The sequence below is a fragment of the Lactuca serriola genome, chromosome 6 (genome assembly GCF_051521515.1).
Source record: "Lactuca serriola cultivar US96UC23 chromosome 6, Lser_US96UC23_V15, whole genome shotgun sequence".
In the NCBI taxonomy this organism is placed as follows: Eukaryota; Viridiplantae; Streptophyta; class Magnoliopsida; order Asterales; family Asteraceae; genus Lactuca; species Lactuca serriola.
The window spans coordinates 54,510,769-54,530,376 of NC_136413.1; the positions used below are offsets into that span (position 1 = coordinate 54,510,769).

Below are 19,608 nucleotides of genomic sequence, written 5' to 3' on the forward strand. Positions count from 1 at the left end.
TATAGATGTAAATATCTATTAATCAAATATAACATTTCTTGATTCTATAACAGTTTTCACAGACACAAAATCATTAGATTCTAAAAGATAAAATCTATATGCTTTGGAATGCTCAACATTCCCAAATAAGATACAATCTATACCTTTCTCACCGAAGTTTTTTCCTTTTGGGTTCAGTAAGCATTACAACTATTCTACAACCCCAAACTTTAAGATAACTCAAATTTGGTACCTTTTTATACCAAAGTTCATGATGAGTATTTTTACTCCTTTTGTTTGGTGTTTTATTTAATATATAACAGACTGTCAACATAGTCTCACCCTAAAATTCGTTACTCAGACCATAATAAGTTAACATAGAACTAACAATTTCCTTTAAAGTGATCTTCTTCCTTTCGGCCACACCATTTTGCTGTGGTGTGTAAAGAGCCATGGTTTTATGTATTATACCAGTAGATTCGAAATAGATCGTATCATAATACCAATCACATCTGTCCGTAAATTTTCTATCAAATCGTTTTTATGTAGCTCTACTTCTTGTTTATAAATTTTAAATTTATAAAAAGCTTCATCTTTTTAATGCAACAAATGGACATACCAATGTCTAGATGCATTAAAAATAAAATTAATGGCATACTTTTTATTTCCTAATGAAAAAGTAGCATGAAAATCACATAAATGACTATGTATGAGTTCTAACACATTGCTTTCTCTGTTAACATCCTTAAAAGTAAGTCTAGTGAATTTTGTTAATATGCAAGTTTTAGACTCTTCATTATTAATTTCAAAAACATGTATTAAACTCATCTTTTACATATCTTTTAATCTTTTATAACGAACATGTCCTAGTCTATAATGCCACAAATATGATTTACTTAAGTTGTTGCTAGTACTAGTCTTAGTCATGAAAACCGAATGATTATAAGAAGGATAATTTAGATTCAACCTAAGCATTCCCTTGCATACATAACTAAATCCAACAAAAGTACCATTTCTTGACAGGATATACTTGCCACTTTCCAACACTTGTTTGTAGCCACACTTATTTAACACAATTTCAGATAAGTGATTTTTTCGAATCCATGGTAGATACAACCAACACATTGTCTAAACATAAACATTTTCTAGAAGTAAAATTAAGTAAAACATGCCCTAATCATTTGATTGGTTAAATTGCAATATTTTCCATCTTCACAACAGATCAACCTTCAGTTGGTTGACAATCTTTAAACCAATGAAAAATCTTTGCAAACATGACTTGTTTCATCAAAATCAACCAACCAAGAAACATTATCATCCTTCACAAAAAATTCCTCAGAAATTACAGAAACATAATTCTGAATATAATTAAAATTATGTACTAAATCAGAATTCTGACCTTGTTGTTTTTTTGGATCCTTAGACCCACTTGAACCAACATCTTTATTCACTTTATGAACATGACAATCCTTTTTGAAATGACTAGGTTTCCCACACTTCCAACATACCAGTTTACATTTTTTGTTGGAAGATTTATCATCTCCACTTTTGTACTTCCTTTTGTTTTTAAATTTGTTTGGAATTCTTTGATCCACCGCCTTCCACCATATTAAAAAAAAAGAGCCAACTTGATTCATACCTTTAGGATTATTGTTAAATTCTTGAGTCCTCAAAGACTCTTCAATCCTACAGTGACTTCCTAGTTAAACAAAAGTTAACTCTTCCTTGTTATGTTTCAGAGTATTTTTCAACTCTTTCCAGGAAGGACACAATTTGTCTATAATGACGACAATCGAGATGACTTCATCTGTCTTCAGATTATGTTGGACAAACTGTCCATAATCTTCATTAACTGTGAGATTGTTCCATGACAAGCCAAGTATCAACCTTCTTGTAATTTATAAAATTACTAACCATAAACTTTTTACTATAAGTATCTTCTATCATATACTTGGATTCTAGTGAATCCCATGTTCCTTTGCAGATTCAACATTTTGGTAAACATCAATAAGAGAGTGATACATATAGTTTAAGATGTGGCAACGACATATGTAGTAATCATTCTCCCACTTCAATATCCTATGAGACGCTTCCAAGGTTTCATCTTCAGCGTATACATACATATGAGTACTTTCAGATTGAAATATTTTGATAGTACAATCGAAATTTCAATCGGATAAAACTCAGTGTTTCATGAGCAAAGAATGATGAAGGTTATGATCTGTGTACCAAATTCGAATTGACCAAAAAACTGAAACATAACCAATATCTAAAAACTGACAAAACTGTCATATAGCAGTTTCGTAAGCATCAATTAACTTCCATAAAACCTGGTCTACATGTAGGGTAAAAAAAATCGGGTTTGAGACACAGTTAACATCCATAAAACTAGCTTGATCCCAGAAAGGGGCTCTACCCCTTGGACCCCGCCAGGGGTTGCCACCCCTTGCACCCTGCTATCCCTGGACACCCATGGTTCAGGGGTTTCGCCCCTAAATAACAATATAGTTTAAGCATGAATAAATCAAACAAATATGCACTCCGCACCACCCTTACTTGTTCAATGTTTATCAAGATTACATCGGTCAATATGTTCATTCCAGTACACTTAAATAATATTGGTGATACAAATCAACAACAACATTCATGGGTCTTTGTACACAACTGTTTGATGGAACTATGTCCACCGACATCAAAAGTTTAAGGCCAAGTCCAACTGAACGTTATATACAAGTATTTGAGTTTCAAGTGGTTGATGAGGAAGAGATTTAGATCCTAACTGATACTATGCATTCAATAGCTTTATCTCATTTTAGACTCCTAAATAAGGGAAAATAATTGATGGAGGGTGCCAAGAAAAAACAGTGGGTGTATAGGAAATAATAACCAATAAGATAATAAAAAAAACACTCACATCACAACAAAACCCAAGTTGCAAATTGCATTTTTTTTTTACAATGATCGCTATAGACAATGTTAGACGCTAAAAGCCAGAACTATGTGTTAATTGGGTTACAATGATTGGAAGTAGTAAAGGCCTCATGTAGTAGTTTGATGACCTTGTTCTTTTGTTGGGAATCTAGTACTCAATAAGGATTATTATATGATTTGTTTTCTAGGTTTTCTTTTGAGCTTACTAGTTTGAACATGAATAATGATATGCTTATGTTATGGTCTTTTATATTATTAATGGTTAATGTCTTTTATGCTATTTTGTAATTGGTTATGGATCTTTGGAATATTGTATATTTGACATGTCATTAACGATGAGTACTCCTTGGTATCGACCTCCGTTTTGGTGTTGTATTGTATGAGAATTCTGATTCTATGATAAAACTATTCATAATGGTCTAAATAAGTACCAAGGAAATTATACTTGGGTATGAAATGCCATCAAGGGTTCATGTGATATGGTGAAGTTTAATCAAGAATTGATGTTATATGAATGATTTACAATCAAGAGTGAAAAATGGTTATAATATATGCAGTTCTTTTAGGCCGATAATATAATATATTAATACCAATTACATCCTTTATCATTGAGGTTCAAACTATAACTTAAACAAGGAATGTAGAATACAGAGCAAAATAGAGATGTTTGAAGTGATTGAAATGCTCATACAATGGTTAAGGTAGGAGCTCATGTATGAGGAAAATTGGTATATGTTCAGTGTTAGGATCTAAACAACTGTCATTTATGTAATTTATCTTTGGGATACACTAGCATATTTTTTATGAAACAAACGACTAACAGTGTTTTATTGGTAAAAACGTTGATCTTTATATAATTTATTTATTTTTATACAATAACTACAATTATTTATCTATTTACCACACTACTTTATTACATAGAAAATATAAACTTTTTACTGGATAATGTTGTAAAAAAATTGTAATCTATCAAACAACATGGATGGATGGATTAATGAATTATTCCATTCCAAGATAGTGATTTATTAAAATACAAACCATTAATTCGTCTCTTCTAATCTATCAAACAACATGGATGGATTAATGAATTATTCCATTCCAAGATAGTGATTTATGGTAATTAAAATAACTTGGAAGGAAGATTGAAGGACATAATGCAAGATGAAATTGCAAGAGTTGAAGCATGCACATATAAAAGATCATAAAACGCATATAAACATAGACTCCGTTAACAAGTTAAACTCACTGGAGATTCGTTTATAGCATACCTCAAGATACGAATTCAAGATTTGCATGATGACAGAGTGATCCCTCCACAAAAACTCGCGACTATCATGTACAGGAATACAAATGCCAAGAATGTCAGCAAAGCCCTGTCACGAATCATCATACTTGTCTAAGCATGATTATCATTTTTATTAATTAAGATGACGAGTTAGCCTACTGCAAAATGTATAAGAATAATCATAAAAAAACAAGTTTTGTAAATATATGGGCATCAGATTACTTACAGAAGTTTAACATTTTTCATCCAAAGAGCTCTATGAAGTCTCTGCGATTGTTTCTTGAACTGGAAAGAACTATCTTGCATTGTAGCAGCTTTGTCAACAAGAAGTTCAAGCCGATTACCTCTTTCTAATATCTTTTCAATACTATTCACCATAATGGTGTGCACCTATACATACATACATATGAACGTGGTATATATAATTCAAATGTCTAAACAAATAAGAGCAAAGAATCCTTCGTGTGATATTAACCAATGAAAGTAAAACTAGTTCATATTTTTAGCACACATATATATATATATATATATATATATATATATATATATATATATATATATATATATATATATATATATATATATATATATATATATATATATATATATATATATATATATATATATATATATATATATATAAGAATACTTGCCTCACCAACTTCATTCCTAACACGGTTGAGTGTATCTGCACTGGGATTACTCGAAAAAAACTCCATTTGCTGATGCAAGACCCTTGAAAATTCATCATTCATAGCATAAGCAGTAGCATGTGATGCCACTTTACCATAATTTTTCATGAACCTCATCTCAATGTCTTCCAGGTATGAAAACGGGATTCTTCCTGGATGAAATCACATATCAATACGTATACAATTTCAACTGAATTACAAAATCAAGTTATAACTCATAAGTGGCCAGCCATTCATGGTGACTTTTGTACTAGATGAATCAACAACTAAGAATTTAGCAAGTAATAGAACATGCAAAGAGGAAGAGGAGGGAGACTGACGTCCGAGTGTGTCATTGGCCATACAAAGAAAGGTGAGAGAGTCGGATCGGAGTATATGGAAGATGTAATGATCTTGGGAGAAGCAAAGCCTGGACTCGGCCTCCGCCGGCAACTTCTCCAGAATCCGGCGGACAATGGCTCCGGTGTTACCCGTCACAGCGCTGAACTCCGACAACACCGTCATGCCCCTGGCAACCAGAGCGTACAGAATCGCCATTGATTTTTGCAACTTTCACGATTTCTCCCTCAAATTACACGTTTACGCCTACTGTAATAGAAAATATTATCTACTTCGTGTTCTCAATGATCAGGCAAGGAGAGATAGGGTATTTGTCGCACCTTAAATGTGTTGTTTGTTCGTGGATTTGGCCGCATGTTGCCTACAATAGGCATCGTTTATTCGTGTACAGATTACATAACACAAGAAATAGTACATAACAAATTTAATCACCGCTAATCCTTGGTTAATTTAGGGCTAAGGGTGGTGTGAGTCCATTGAGGAGCAGCAAATCGACTCGAGTTAGAAATAGTTTGATTACCTGTTTAATTATCATAGTCCTACCATATCAATTTTTTTACTTTTTGTGAGGTCCGTTTATTTTGTGGGTTGTAGGTTTAGACTTTGTAAAAATATGTTATGTTGTGCTATATTGAAACATTAAATATGTTCACTAAAAGGCTTTTGATCTAGCCTTATAAGGGGTTAAAAATTCAAGTTAGGTTGTGGACAATGAAGTAGTTTAGGAATAGGATTTAATGAGTGTGTCAGGCAATTAAAAATAAAAATAAATATGTTGAAAGTGTAAAAGTTGGAGATGTAGGAATGAAAAATAAAAAAATAAAAAGAAATAGTAGTTTGGAAGATCAAGAATATATATATATATATATATATATATATATATATATATATATATATATATATATATATATATATATATATAGAGAGAGAGAGAGAGAGAGAGAGAGAAAGAAAGAGAGAGATAGAGAGAGTTATGTTCAAATATTTTTACTATCTGTTGTATGGATGTAAGATTGATTATGTACCACTTATTTTTGTTATTTTAATAAAGTAATTAATGCATATTAAATGCTGAAGATTTAATTAATACTCATTATATCTTCAAAATGTAATGTGCATTAATTACTTTGTTAAAATAATTAAAATGATTAGTCCAAAATCAATCTTACATATACACAATACATAGTTAGAACACAATAATCTAACCCTATAGTATACAGGTTGATTAAAAAAAATAAAATATTAAAAATGTAAATAATAAGTATTTTTTAAAATAAAGTTTTGAAATAAGAAATGAAAAAACATATTAATTGCAATTTAGTATAATATTTATTACATTTGATACTTTACATATATAACTATAAATATTATGTATCTTTTTAATTTTAAAATTAGAAAAAAATCATAAATTGACATGTGGATATTATTTATTTAAAAATTATCACAAAATGATAAGTGTGAAAACTATCAAATATTGACATGTGGCAAAATTATATTCATTTATTATAGTATATATATATATATATATATATATATATATATATATATATATATATATATATATATACTAACACACACAGAATGTTGGATCTATGAATTTTCATTATGGGGGCACTAGCAGTTAACATTACGACCGCGTCTTGGCCAATATAATTTTTTGTTACACAAAAGCCATGTTTTGAAAACCGGACCGGACCAGCTGGTTCGACCGGTTGAACCGGGAACCGATCATGGATCCGGTTCTTAAAGGCCAAAAAACTGGTAATCGTTTGAACCGGTGAAAACCGGTAAAAACCGGTCCGGTTGAACCGGCAAAACCGGTCAAAACCGGAAATTTTAAAAAATATTTATTTTTTTCATTTTTTGTATTTTTTATATAATTAAATATAATTATAACATCATCTGGTTTTTCCGGTTTTTGAGACCGGTCCGACCGGTAGGACCACCTGAACCATCGAACCAGTAAGACGACCGGTTCGGTCTCCGGTCCGGTTTTCAAAACCTTGCACAAAAGCTAAACTTTCATACATACCAGTATACGACGGATCAAGTGGTGAATCAAGAACGAAAATCAATTGGGTCCATCGTACATATAAAATTAAATAAAAATAAAAATATTAATAAAATTCAAAAAAAATTGAGAATATTTAAACTTTTTAATAGAAAATAATATAAAAATAAGTATTTAGCGGGTGTCAACCCCCACCCCGTGCGAAGAGGATTATTTGACCAAAATATAAACATTTGGATGGTGTGTTTAGTAAATTTGGAGGGGCATTTTTGTTTTTTTTACTTGTTAGCGGGTCCTCCCCACACCCCACCCCCCAGTCGTGTGCCCAAATTCAGTGTTTGAAGAATTAGTCCAATTATTTAACGAGGGCCTACATGTATATATTTTTTCTTTAAATCATACTAAACATATAATTAATGTATAAAGTTACAGATAATTAGCAACACCTCTTATTTTCTCTAAGTTTTGGGTCCCCCTGCACACGTTAGTTGTTGCACATACGATGTAACAACGATTAATTTACTTTTGGCATGTTATGTTGAGTTGAAATTTTGATGTAACGACGACTAATTTATTTTTGACATATTATTTTGAGTTGAAATTAAAAGTACACTGTTTTTTTAAGTTAACAAAGGCAATTGTAGTTTTGGTCTTCCAAATAATCATAAAAAAGAACCTTAGATGTTTTTTATTAAAAAAATTGTGTTTTAAGATTAGAATAAAATTTTGTTGTTATTAGGATACGTATCATGATATCATATTGTTTTCTTGAAAAATATACTAATAAACAAATTTTTATTTTGATCCTAAAATAACAAATATATATATATATATATATATATATATATATATATATATATATATATATATATATATATACTACTTATAAAAGAAATCTAACTATTTCTATAAATATATTAAATATAATAATATTATTTTTTTAAGACGTCCAAACTATTAAGCTTGAAGTACAACCCATTTATAATATAATAATATTAAAACTTTAACCCTATCCTTTATCCTTTAAAAATCTCGTATCAAATTAATAGAAGAATTCATTTGCAAATTGAACCCGTCAATCTCAACACTTCAGCCATTTGAAGCGGTCAATATTAATAATTTATAGAGGATCTATTCTCTCACATTGGTAACAAGCCATCTCATAATATCTATCTTCGTAATCCCTTCAAAGTAAGAAATATACGCACACTCTCTCGAAGAACCTAACTAGTAACCAAGATAGTATAACCACCACCACAGCCACTCTGCCTCCTTTCGCCTTCAACCAACCACTATCACGACTACCGCCCTTCCTCTCACCCACAACATGAACTTTCTTTTGGAACATAACATTTTTCTTAAAAAAAATATCGTTGAAAGAAGCTATTTGTCCCCGCCGCTGTGCGCGGGTAACGGCTAGTATATATATAAGGAGAACAAGGCCGTGGTGACATTTATGCCTCAAATTTTCTATCAATTTGGCATATACGTTCTCTTTTCTGGTATTATTACTCGTTTTGTCTTTCTCTACTCTTTATTGTTGACGACATGGGTACAAATTGGCATCCTCATCACTTTCTCTTACTCTTTGCTTCCACATGACTTTTCAAAAAAAAAATTTGTTTTTCTTTTTTGAGTCTTATTTTGTAAATTTCTTTTCGGTGTTTTCTTTCGTTATGCTGTTGTGTTTTGTACTTCTCTATCCTTCTTCTAACGATTCTTTAGATTTTTTGCTCTTGTATTGTTGATTTTCTTTCTTTTGTCTTGCTGTTATCTCGTTTCTTGCTCGACGTTGGTTTTGAATTTTGCATTGGTTGTGATTTTTCTAATTGAATGTGGGGTTATTTTATTTTTTTATTTTTTGTCGTTGTTAATGGGTGTCGGGGTAAGAGACGTCCTGCGTATGAAATTGGGGAATCTAAATCCCTCTTAAAACTCGAATTTCTCGTGATTTGGAGAAAACGATGATTTTATTCTCAAAGTGCGAAAACCTTTCGTCGCCTCCAAAATTGAATCCTCAGACCCTCGCTCTCCCATTCCCTTTTACAATTTTGGTGGAGTTTTAAATTAACCGGTGTCAGCCGCCACCACCATGATAACTCATCACCACCACCAGTCTCATCCACCAACTTAAGGTAGTATCTACTTCTCTTTGGTCATTTTTTAGCTAATTTAGCGACTCAACTGCCATTTTACTTCTGAAAAATCAATCTTTTTTTTTATGTATCTCTATTAACCTTCAACATTGTTTCTAGAAAATGATGAAGCAAAAATAAATTATTTGATTTAACTAATCAAAGTGATACATGAGGTAAGTTAGTGGCCTTCAAAAGAAAAGACATGGGTTTAGAAGTAAAAAATCCAATTACACTTGGCTTGAGAAGAGTTTCAAGGACTTATTTAATCATCATTTATGCATATGAGGCTTGTGAATGCACATGATGAACTAAGAAGTAAACCTTATTTATGTGTTTTAAAGGTAGGATAATTGTCAATTTCTTAACTTAACAGTGTTTTGCAATAGATTCTTTCAAACTATGACATATTCTCTATTGTTGAAGCTAACAAACCACTACAGTTAGTTGAGTCAAGACACTTGGCCAAACCTGGCGAGCCAGCAAACTATTATAGTTAGTTGATTCAGGACTCTTTCTTAAACCTGGTGAGACTATCGTAATTACGTTTGAAGGATTCACTGACAACCCATTGGTTAATGGAATTGTAACACCTATTTTCCAAGATGAGTCGATTTAGGGTTTCAAGGAATCAAAAGGTCGAGTTTTGGAAGAAATGGAGCCTCGTGATGTGGTCTTTTGAGTGGTCACGACGTGAGATGGGCTAATATGAAAACTTTTGTTTGGGTTTAGTCTCACGACGTGAGGCATAGAGGCTCACGACGTAAGAACTTTTGCAGCCCAAGCCCATCATGTTCTAGGGTTTCCTTCGAATTTAATTCCCTTTAAACCCACTATAGGGTTCATTATCAGCCTCCAAACCCTATTTCACCTTAGAAAACCCTAGCCTCCATCCCTTGCTTGATTCTTGGCCCATTTGGAGCAATTCTGGGTTTGAAGAAACATGAGAAGAAGAAGGTGATCTTTTGAAGAAGCTTGCAAGGAACCATCGTCATCATCACCACCTTACATTGTTCCCGGACCCTTGTAAGTGTCAAAGCTTCCACCTTTATTGTTGTTTGTGGCTAAATCTAAGTTTTTTCCCACTTTTCCCCTTGGTTAAGAAAGTGTGAATGAATGGAAACAATAAAGTTGGAAACTTTATGGGTTATAAGGTTCTTTAAAGTGTCATGAAGTTTAGATCTAGTGAATGGTTGAGTTTTGGAACCCTGCATGAAAGTTGGACGATCTTTTCTTTTATTTTGGTCCTAAATGAGATCAAGACATGTCTTGGACATACATACCCGTAAAGCATCGACTTTTAGTATGAAGTAATAAGTCCTTCTGGAAAGTTAGAGTAAAAGGATTAATGGATTATGGACTTTAAATATTTGATTTTTGGCTTTAGACTGTGCTCCGACGTGAGACATAGGGTCTCAGGGCGTGAGGATTAAATGACCCTATTTTATGTTAAGCTTCTTGGAGCTCATGACCTGATAGAAGGGTGCTCACATCGTGAGGTCAGGTCTAGTGACTTTTCATGTCTGAGTTGAGTCGAGATGAGTTGGAAGCAGATTGAGTGAGGTCTCGCGATGTGACCAAGGGCTGGTCACGACATGAGGCTAAATAGTTGACATTATGAGCTGTTGAATTTGACTTTGACCGTTGAATTTTGACTTGGGTTGACTTTTGGTCAATCTCTTTTTTTAGAAGGTAGAATTAGGGTTTGTCATGTATGGATTGTTAGGAAGTGTTTATCATGTTAGGGTGCAAAGTTCTCCTTGGATGTGGCTTACCCTCTTGTATGTGTAAATAGGTTGAGTCTTTCCTATAATTAGGAAGTGAGTGTCTCCCATTATGAATGAACCATTTCGAGAGAATTAGTTTTAGAAAGAGAAACTAGCAAACCCATTTGTAGTCTTTCTAATTCTACTAATGAGAGCTTAAAAGATTTATTTACTCCATGTGTTCTTGATTTGTATGATGATTCAATAGATCTTTTCTTATTCTGCACATGCCATCATAATCAACACCACTACAATTGGTATCAAAGCGGGTATTCTTGATTAGATCAAGAATTGATCCATGATGACATTTAAGATTTGGTGATTCTTATTTTTTGATCTTTGATCTTCGTGTTTTAGAGAGTTTGGATTCTAGAAATCGAATTCATCTTTGATTTTATTCATAATTCGATTTTCTTCATTAGAATTGAAGTGATTTTTATTTTCTCTCTCTAGAAAACCCATTTCAAATCACTTTCTCTCTCTACAAAAACTCAAGATCTTATTGATTGATCAAAGATGGTGTTCTTGGATTATGATTCTGTGACAACCCGAAATTTATTCCGTCACTGTAACCCATTTCCGTTAATAGAATATTTTTATTATTATTATTGTTATTAAAATTTCCGTTAACATTTGGGTTAGACAAATCAATTAATTTTTTATTTTATTTTATTTTTAGTGTCAAAATGAAATAAATAAAAACACGTGTTATACTCTCAAAAGTATTTGAGAAAAATTTTAGTTGACGACTAAGCCGGGTCACGACAATTTAATCCGGTAAAATTTTAAATTCCGTTTAACGTCGGTATGGGGTGGATCCCCACCTGACCGACAACTCAATCCCTATATAAGGGATGAGTGGCTTTCCCATGAACTTTTTCTCACTCCTAGAAGCTTTCTCTCTCTACTTTCTCTCTCTACAAGTGGGTTTAGCCAAGAAACATCTCATTCAAGCTCCAAAACAGTAAGTAATCCTTCCTAGCTTGTTGTTTTGCTATGTGTACATGCAAATTCGGGATTTAACCACCCAAAATACCTTAAAAACTAGATTTTACGGTTGGGGAACACCTCCCAAAACCGTAAACTCCTATAAGGGGGTTTTGAAGCCCCAAAATCCCTCCAAAACCTTTCTAATGCTTATCTATGACTTAGAAACTTGCATGTATGAAGTTAGAAACCCAAAAGCGTGCCTTTAAGGAAGTAAACATGAGTTTACGGTCAATGAACATTCATGAACCGTAAACACCAAGAAGGGTGTTTTGGTGTCCCTAACCCCTTCCTTAGCATGTTTAATGGACTAGAAACTTGTATGAATGAGCCTAGGACCACAAAATACAAAGGAAGTGTAGTGACCAAGGGTTTACGGCCGTAAACCATAGGGTTCACGACCGTAAACTCCCAAGGAGTGGTCCAAGGACCGCAAACTCCAAGGGAGTTCCCCTTTTGAACCCTAATCACTTCTCAAGTCATGGATTTGATCTTAGAACCCTTTCTAATGATACAAGAGACCTTAAAGCACTCAAATACCCTCCCCATGAGTTTACGGCCGTAAACTCATGGGGGAATTGGTCCCTCAACCGTGAACTCACTTAGGGCGAGTATTTGAGGAGTAAACTCCACAATGAGGCCTTACACTCCTTCCTTGCAACCCAATAGCCTTCTAGCACTTGACTAAAGCGTTTTCTTTGTATTAGGATGTATATACGTGTTTAATTAGTGTTTAGTCACTAATTATATGTAAACATATGTCTTCATATGTTTCTAGGGTCATAGAGTGTGTTCAAGTCTCACTTGACACCTAGCACCCTACCCGACCTTCCATCCACTCCACTCGCTGCAGGTGAGTTCATACCCCTTAATTAACCTTTCAAATGCTTTTATGGGGGGGGGGGGAGGAATACAAGTTGAATCCAATAATTTATAGTATCAATCACATGTGATTTGTAGCTTACAATCATAAATGATTTTTATACTTTTAACCGGTTTGCCATCAAAACTGATTTCAATGTTTTCAAACTCATTTTCATGTTAATTTGTTATAAAAACTATTTTCAAACTCTTTTAAACTTCTTATGTTTCTAAAATGTATCCGTACCAATATATTTATATAAGTAAGACTTGAAGGACTTAGGACTGATAACTCGCCTTATTACCTGTTCTTGTTTGATTGGGGTCTTAGGGTATATTGTTATCTGTCCGACTGTCGTTGAGTTCTTAGTTATATATTGTATGTATTTGTGTTGGATATGAATACCTTCGTTTATTTCAATATTTAAGAGTATCCAAGAACGAATGCAACATGCCAGTTAACCATAATAGGTATAGTTAAGGTTTACCACTTCCCCTATCATTACTATGATACTTACCATGGTTAGTACTATTATGAGTCTTTACATGTTAAGTACTACACAAGAAGAATACTATAACCTATACAAAGAACATTAAATGCATTGTACCTAGAAGCACACTATACACTAATACCAGAGACACATACTAAAACAGAATGTGATACACTATTTCTCCATACGACACTTTACTGTACCTTCACCGTGTAACCTTAGTCTCCTGGAGGGAGAGCGGACTCTACGTGTATAGATCTATATTGGGCGGATACTCATACATACCGACTGCTAGCTACATTCCGGGCCGACTAGGCCTAGGGATGATAACATGCTACCATACTACAAATGACTTGGAGGGTCATGATACATTCAATTGCCTATCCGTATGGTTACATACATATTCACATTCGGAAACCTAATCTAACAAATTACGAATTAAAGGTAAAGTAGACTCCTCGAGGTGTATTAAATACATATCGCTATCTAGAGTCTGCGGTAAATTACCATCCAGTCAGCAGTAACACTGCTAGAATAATACATTATTTTCCCATTTACTTTGGTCAAATGAAGTTCAAATTATATGTTTATAATTACGAGTCTAATCAAGAAAACTTTTACACACTCAGAGGATCAAACTTACAAGTAACCAAGTCTTGGCAAAAGACTATTTTTATTAGAAAATATGAGATTTTCTAGAGATTCACACTATTTTCAAACAACTTTCATGTTATAAGATTGTAAACATTTTATACAAGCAATGACACTAAATTCTTATGAAGTCACCAGCTTTATGCTGATACTCGTTTTCAAAATAACTTGTATTCTCAGGTCGGCAATAGACAGGTATAGAAGCAGTTTTTGAGAAGACGGAGCGCATACAAGACTCCTATTTACTTTTGATTATACTTTTTGGTGTATATAAACTGTACAAAACACGCATGTATTACAATTACTATATTAATGAACTGGATGTGGTTGCTTGTTTTTACTATTATGCATGTTATGATACTATAAATGACGTCCTCCACCCCAGAACGTATTCTGCCATTCTCGGTTTTGGGGTGTGACAGATTCTTGGGTTGTGATCATTGAAGATATGAAATACAAAGTCAACGAATGTCAATTCTATGGATTGTTGTTGAAAGGCGGGTTGATTTCATGGAGTACCTTGATTTCTTATGGACGTTTGAAAGATGATCATGGAAGATTGATATTTCAGCCACTTTTGAAGATTTAATGATTGTATGATATTTCCATGTTTATGTTAGCTTGTAGCGAAAATCAAGAGAAGGAGAAGAAAGAGATTTGTTTAATAAGAGATACATTTCTCTTATTGAAAACCCAAGTGATCTTCGTGCACTTAAGTTTATTGAAGATGTTCTTGATGTTCTTGAAATTCATGATAAGAAGATTCAAGTTGCTTCTCATGAAGATGCAAAAGTTTTTTGCTCGATTGGAGTTCAAACCGATGATATATTGTGTTTTTTGTGATTCGTTTGAAGGAATGAATCCTTATCGAAAGTCGGTAATCCAAGAAATTCACAAGTATCAAACTCCAAAAAATTTGATTCAAACATGTAAAGTTGAAGTTGTCAAGAATGAAGTGGTTCTTGAAATTAAATCTTCAAGATGCAAAAAGATGAGAAAAAAAAAAGAATAAGAAGATTAAACAGAAGAACAAGCGAGTTTATTCACAAAAATCGTCAAATGTTGTTGTGAATCCGAAATTCGTGAAGCAAATTTGGGTTCCAAAGCAACAATCTCCAAGTGTTGCATTGAACTTGAAGTCAAAACCCGAAAGTTTTGGTTGTTCTTATGAAGATGTTCTTGAATCATTGAAGAACACGAAGAACGAGTTGCACAACACGCATCGTGGGTGGTACAATGTTCAAATTGGAGATTTTCTCGTTCCAATAAAAGAACCAAGATCTTCTAAATTTGATTCGTTCGTTGAAAATGAAAATCGATTCGTCAAAAAGGTATCTCAAATTCTCAAATGGATTACAAAACGTCAATGATTTCGATTCATATTCTGCGTTTTTTAATTTTTGATCGATTTGTCTCATTGGATCAAATTTGTTTCAACCCCTTTGATTGATCCAATTATTTTTGTTTAAGATCAAAACCAAATTCAACTCATTTTGTTTAATCTAGAATTTTACTGTTCATTGAATTCGAGTATTGTTCAAAGCCCAATCCTAAATATTTGTTTAAATTTCACTGTTCATGTTCAAATATCAAGCCCACTTTTTGATCGGATATCTTAAAACAATGTTGAAATATCATTGCATCCGTTTTTTAATAATTGAAGCCCATTGATTCATATCTTCCAATAGAAGTATGTTGTTGTTCGTGAGTAGCCTTATACATCAGCCTTATCTGATTGTACCTTTGCATACGATCTTCATCGATTCTTCATCTGAGCATCATATAATCAAATTCATTTCATTTTAATTCTATCGATTTCTTTGAATCGTTCTTAATAATTGATTTTGAATGAAGGATTTGTTATTGTGTTTCGATTTTCATTTGAGAATGATGATTTCATTATGTGTCGATGAATCGTTCCGATGGTCAAAGCTAAAAGTCAAAATCGGAAATTGATTTGGTTCGCATACTAAAAATGTAATTTGGAATTGGAATCGACATGTGAAAGTATTGAAAAAGAAAATGAATTGGGAATGAAAGGAGAATCGAATGGGTCTGAGATTCGAGTTTCGTTAGTGGTTCAAGATGTTAATTGGAACTTGATGGTTGGAAGTTCGTTTAGGAGTCAGATTGATGATAGTCAATTTTTGAGAATCGAAGTATCGTGGTTGATAGTTGGGAACGATTTGAGAATCGATATTCGACAGTTTGATGTCGTGTTTGGTTGAATGAAAGCGAAGGTCTCAAAACTCAAATTGACGAATTTGATGTCGATGTGATGAAAAAGCGAAGGGTATTTGATTTGGAGTCTCGAAGTCGAATTTGTTTCAGTTTTGATGTCGATTGATGGGAACGAACTGGGAAAGGTCGACTTGGTGAGGAATTATGTTTTTATGTATCGATAAGAATGTGTTGATAATCGAAGGCTTGAGTTACTCGATATTTGACATCACAGATTTGTGGTTGATTTGGTTTTGATAGTCGATTTTAGGGAAGATGATTTGGGAACGAATCAAATGGTCAATAACTTGACTTCGTTGTTGATGGTCAAAATTGAGTTGATAGTCGAAGCGTGAACGAAGCTTGTTAACGAACGAAGTGTACTTCGCTCACTAATCAACGATTCACATGGCTTCGTTTTCGTTATTCCTTTGAATGATTAAGAAGGCACTTCGTTAACAAGCTCTTGAACCTAAAAGCGAAGCGTGAATAGTGCTTCGTTACTTGGTTAACGAAGTGAAGAAGAAGAACATGAAATGTTTTGAAACTTATCCCTTAACTTTTAACGAAGTGGCAGAAAAGGTCCAACTTCGACATTGGTGTAAGGGATTGTGTGGAAAGGCAGAATTTCTCATTTAGCCCCTACAGATTCGAAATTTTAGGAGAACATACCCAACTTCGAAATTGGAGTAATAAAGCTGAGAAATTGAAGATTTTACAAGTTCAGTCCCTGCAGTTTGTGCGAATTTACACTTTATGTTAAGTTTCACAAATGGGGTAGAGTTTCGCATATTAAGTTGTTTTTGGCGCAATGGTCCCCTGCAGAATTCAGAAAGTGATAGTGTTTACCTAGTTTTTGGAAAATCTTGCAACTCTCACTTTAAAGTTGAAAATTTTCACATATTGGAAATTTTTTCGAGGCTTTTTCGTGATTGTTTTTCCATGCAAGTTTTTCGGTGTTTCATTTTTGGCACATATCAGGGGGATTTATGTGAAGATTAATCCTCGAGCGCTTCTCACCCTTAATGGGTTTTATAATCATTTTATGATTATAAAAAAAAGGGAGAATGAAGCATCTGTATTCAAAGCTTCGAGTATTCATTTACGGATTTGAAGACCGGTATCATTTCGAGGGGAGTGTGGTCTTGATCGCGCGAGCTCGTTGGATATGGAAGCCAGGGCATCAATTCCTAACTTTGAGGGGGGGGGGGGGAATGTTAGGGTGCAAAGTTCTCCTTGGATGTGGCTTACCCTCTTGTATGTGTAAATGGGTTGAGTATTTCCTTTAATTAGGAAGTGAGTGACTCCCATTATGCAAGGAACCATTTTGAGAGCATTAGTTTTAAAAAGAGAATCTAGAATACCCATTTGTACTCTTTCTAATTTATACTAATAAGAGCTTAAAAGATTTATTTACTCCATGTGTTCATGATTTGTGTGATGATTCACTAGATCTTTTCTTATTCCGTACATGCCATCACAATCAACATCACTACATAGCACCCATATTTTGGTGGTGAGAGTTGTTGGTAGTGATCTATAGATCTGCATGTTGCCTGTTGACTAGTTATATGATTTTTCTATTTGCTGAATATATGTTATTTGTTATATGTCGACATAGTGTGGTTGGGTTGAGATGCACTGCTTTGTGCGTCCTGTTAACGAACCCGGGGCAATCTAACCGGTCGGTTGTGGGCTAGGGTAGTTCACCCGGGAAGTTGAGGACCCAATATGTAGTATGTGTGGCAAGCCAATCCGGAGGTCATGGGCTAGGGTAATTGTGACATCTCCAAATTCATGGCCAGAAAAGACCGATTGGTTTATGGTTTGTTTTTAAATATGAGTAATCGTTTAAGGAAGACTGTTGCGGAATTTGTACCCAGAAAACATTATAAATACTTTATCAAAGCATTTCTGAAGAAATGTATTTTATTCATTTTAAAACATTTTGGGATGTCCTGGTCAATACAGACGCATAAGCATAAAAAAAAATTTACATTTATTTACACTAATGATTTAAAACTCCTTTAATCTCTCAGTGAAATACGTCTTCGTATTGATACCTATGATACAAAGAAAACTGAGTGTGTCAGGCTTGGGAGCCTGGTGAGCATACAGGGTTTTCAACCCAAAATGATATATATATATATATATATATATATATATATATATATATATATATATATATATATATATATTAGAACTCACAAACTTATACAATTTCACCATATAAAAGCAACTCATATCCCACCTCGTCGATCCTCACGACGACACAATCTATACTCTTGTATCTAAAATCTATCTCTTTACATAATCCATACTCACGGATCTAAAACTAACCTCTTTACCTAACCCATACTCCTGGATCTGGTATATCTGATCTAAACTCCTGGATCAATAACTGGGCCTATTCCATACTCCTGGATCTGGTATATCTGATCCATACTCCCAGATTAATAACAAGTTTATCACGTTTATTGACAATATCATTTTCGAGACCCCTCTCGCAATACATGTCATTGGGTTTTTAGAGTACAGCGGTGAACATCAAGTTCACAACACCAACAAGTTGCGAGCTTGTTAGTGTTCCACTAGACTGTCTAGAATAGTCTGTGGTTGTCATCCCTACTCTGCTGAATGACGGGGCCATCGCTTGGGTAAAGGTTTCACTCATTTTTCACATGTCACCCTCATCTCAAGATCTATATCACCTCTTTGTCTCATCATCCAACTCATCTTTTATCACACACCAACTATTTCATCTACCTATGTCCTACCCAACATATTTGTAGATATAAAATACATATACAGTTTAATTTATTTAAAATCTATATAAAACATCCATTCCATACCCATCTTAAATAAACAAACAATATATATAACACATAACACGTATTTAATAGCAAATACTTCAAATTTATGTGTTGGAAGAAAGTAACTACACACTCACTTGATTAGACGATGCTCAGACAACACTATGACTCTTCAAGTACTATTCTTTGATGTAATCGGGCTATCTTCCAAAAACCGGGATTCACGCAGGCAGAGTTTCGGCTCGACAACTCTATTTCTTGGGATCTTCGGGGCTTCGGGACTTGCTTTGGGTGTCGAGATGATACCGAGGCTTCGGGGGTATAACTTGCATGTAAAATGAGGTAATAGGGAGTGAAGGAAAGAAAAGTAGCAATAAAACCTAAAGGTCTTGCACTCAATTTATAGGGTTGGGTCTGGCCCCCAAACGCAGCGCGTTCCTTGAATGA

At 33.8% G+C, this 19,608-nt stretch overlaps 1 protein-coding gene across 1 annotated transcript; it reads right to left on the reverse strand.

The window, feature by feature from the left end:
* Positions 1 to 4,062: 4,062 nt before the first annotated feature.
* LOC145058453 (vesicle-associated membrane protein 714-like) lies at positions 4,063 to 5,528 on the reverse strand. Its single transcript, XM_079006358.1, has 4 exons — positions 5,208 to 5,528; positions 4,849 to 5,039; positions 4,422 to 4,585; positions 4,063 to 4,283 (listed from the first exon to the last, which is right to left on the reverse strand). The coding sequence occupies exons 1-4, from the start codon at positions 5,422 to 5,424 to the stop codon at positions 4,193 to 4,195; spliced, it is 663 nt and encodes a 220-aa protein (XP_078862484.1). The 5' UTR covers positions 5,425 to 5,528; the 3' UTR covers positions 4,063 to 4,192.
* Between the last annotated feature and the right edge of the window lie 14,080 nt (positions 5,529 to 19,608).

Excerpts from the sequence above, each read along its gene's own strand:
- LOC145058453 (XM_079006358.1), bottom strand. The coding sequence starts at position 5,424 with ATGGCGATTCTGTACGCTCTGGTTGCCAGGGGCATGACGGTGTTGTCG. Across the intron at positions 5,040-5,207 it reads GGCCAATGACACACTCGGAC|GAAGAATCCCGTTTTCATAC; the intron begins GTCAGTCTCCCT and ends GATTTCATCCAG. Across the intron at positions 4,284-4,421 it reads ATGAAAAATGTTAAACTTCT|GGCTTTGCTGACATTCTTGG; the intron begins GTAAGTAATCTG and ends GATTCGTGACAG.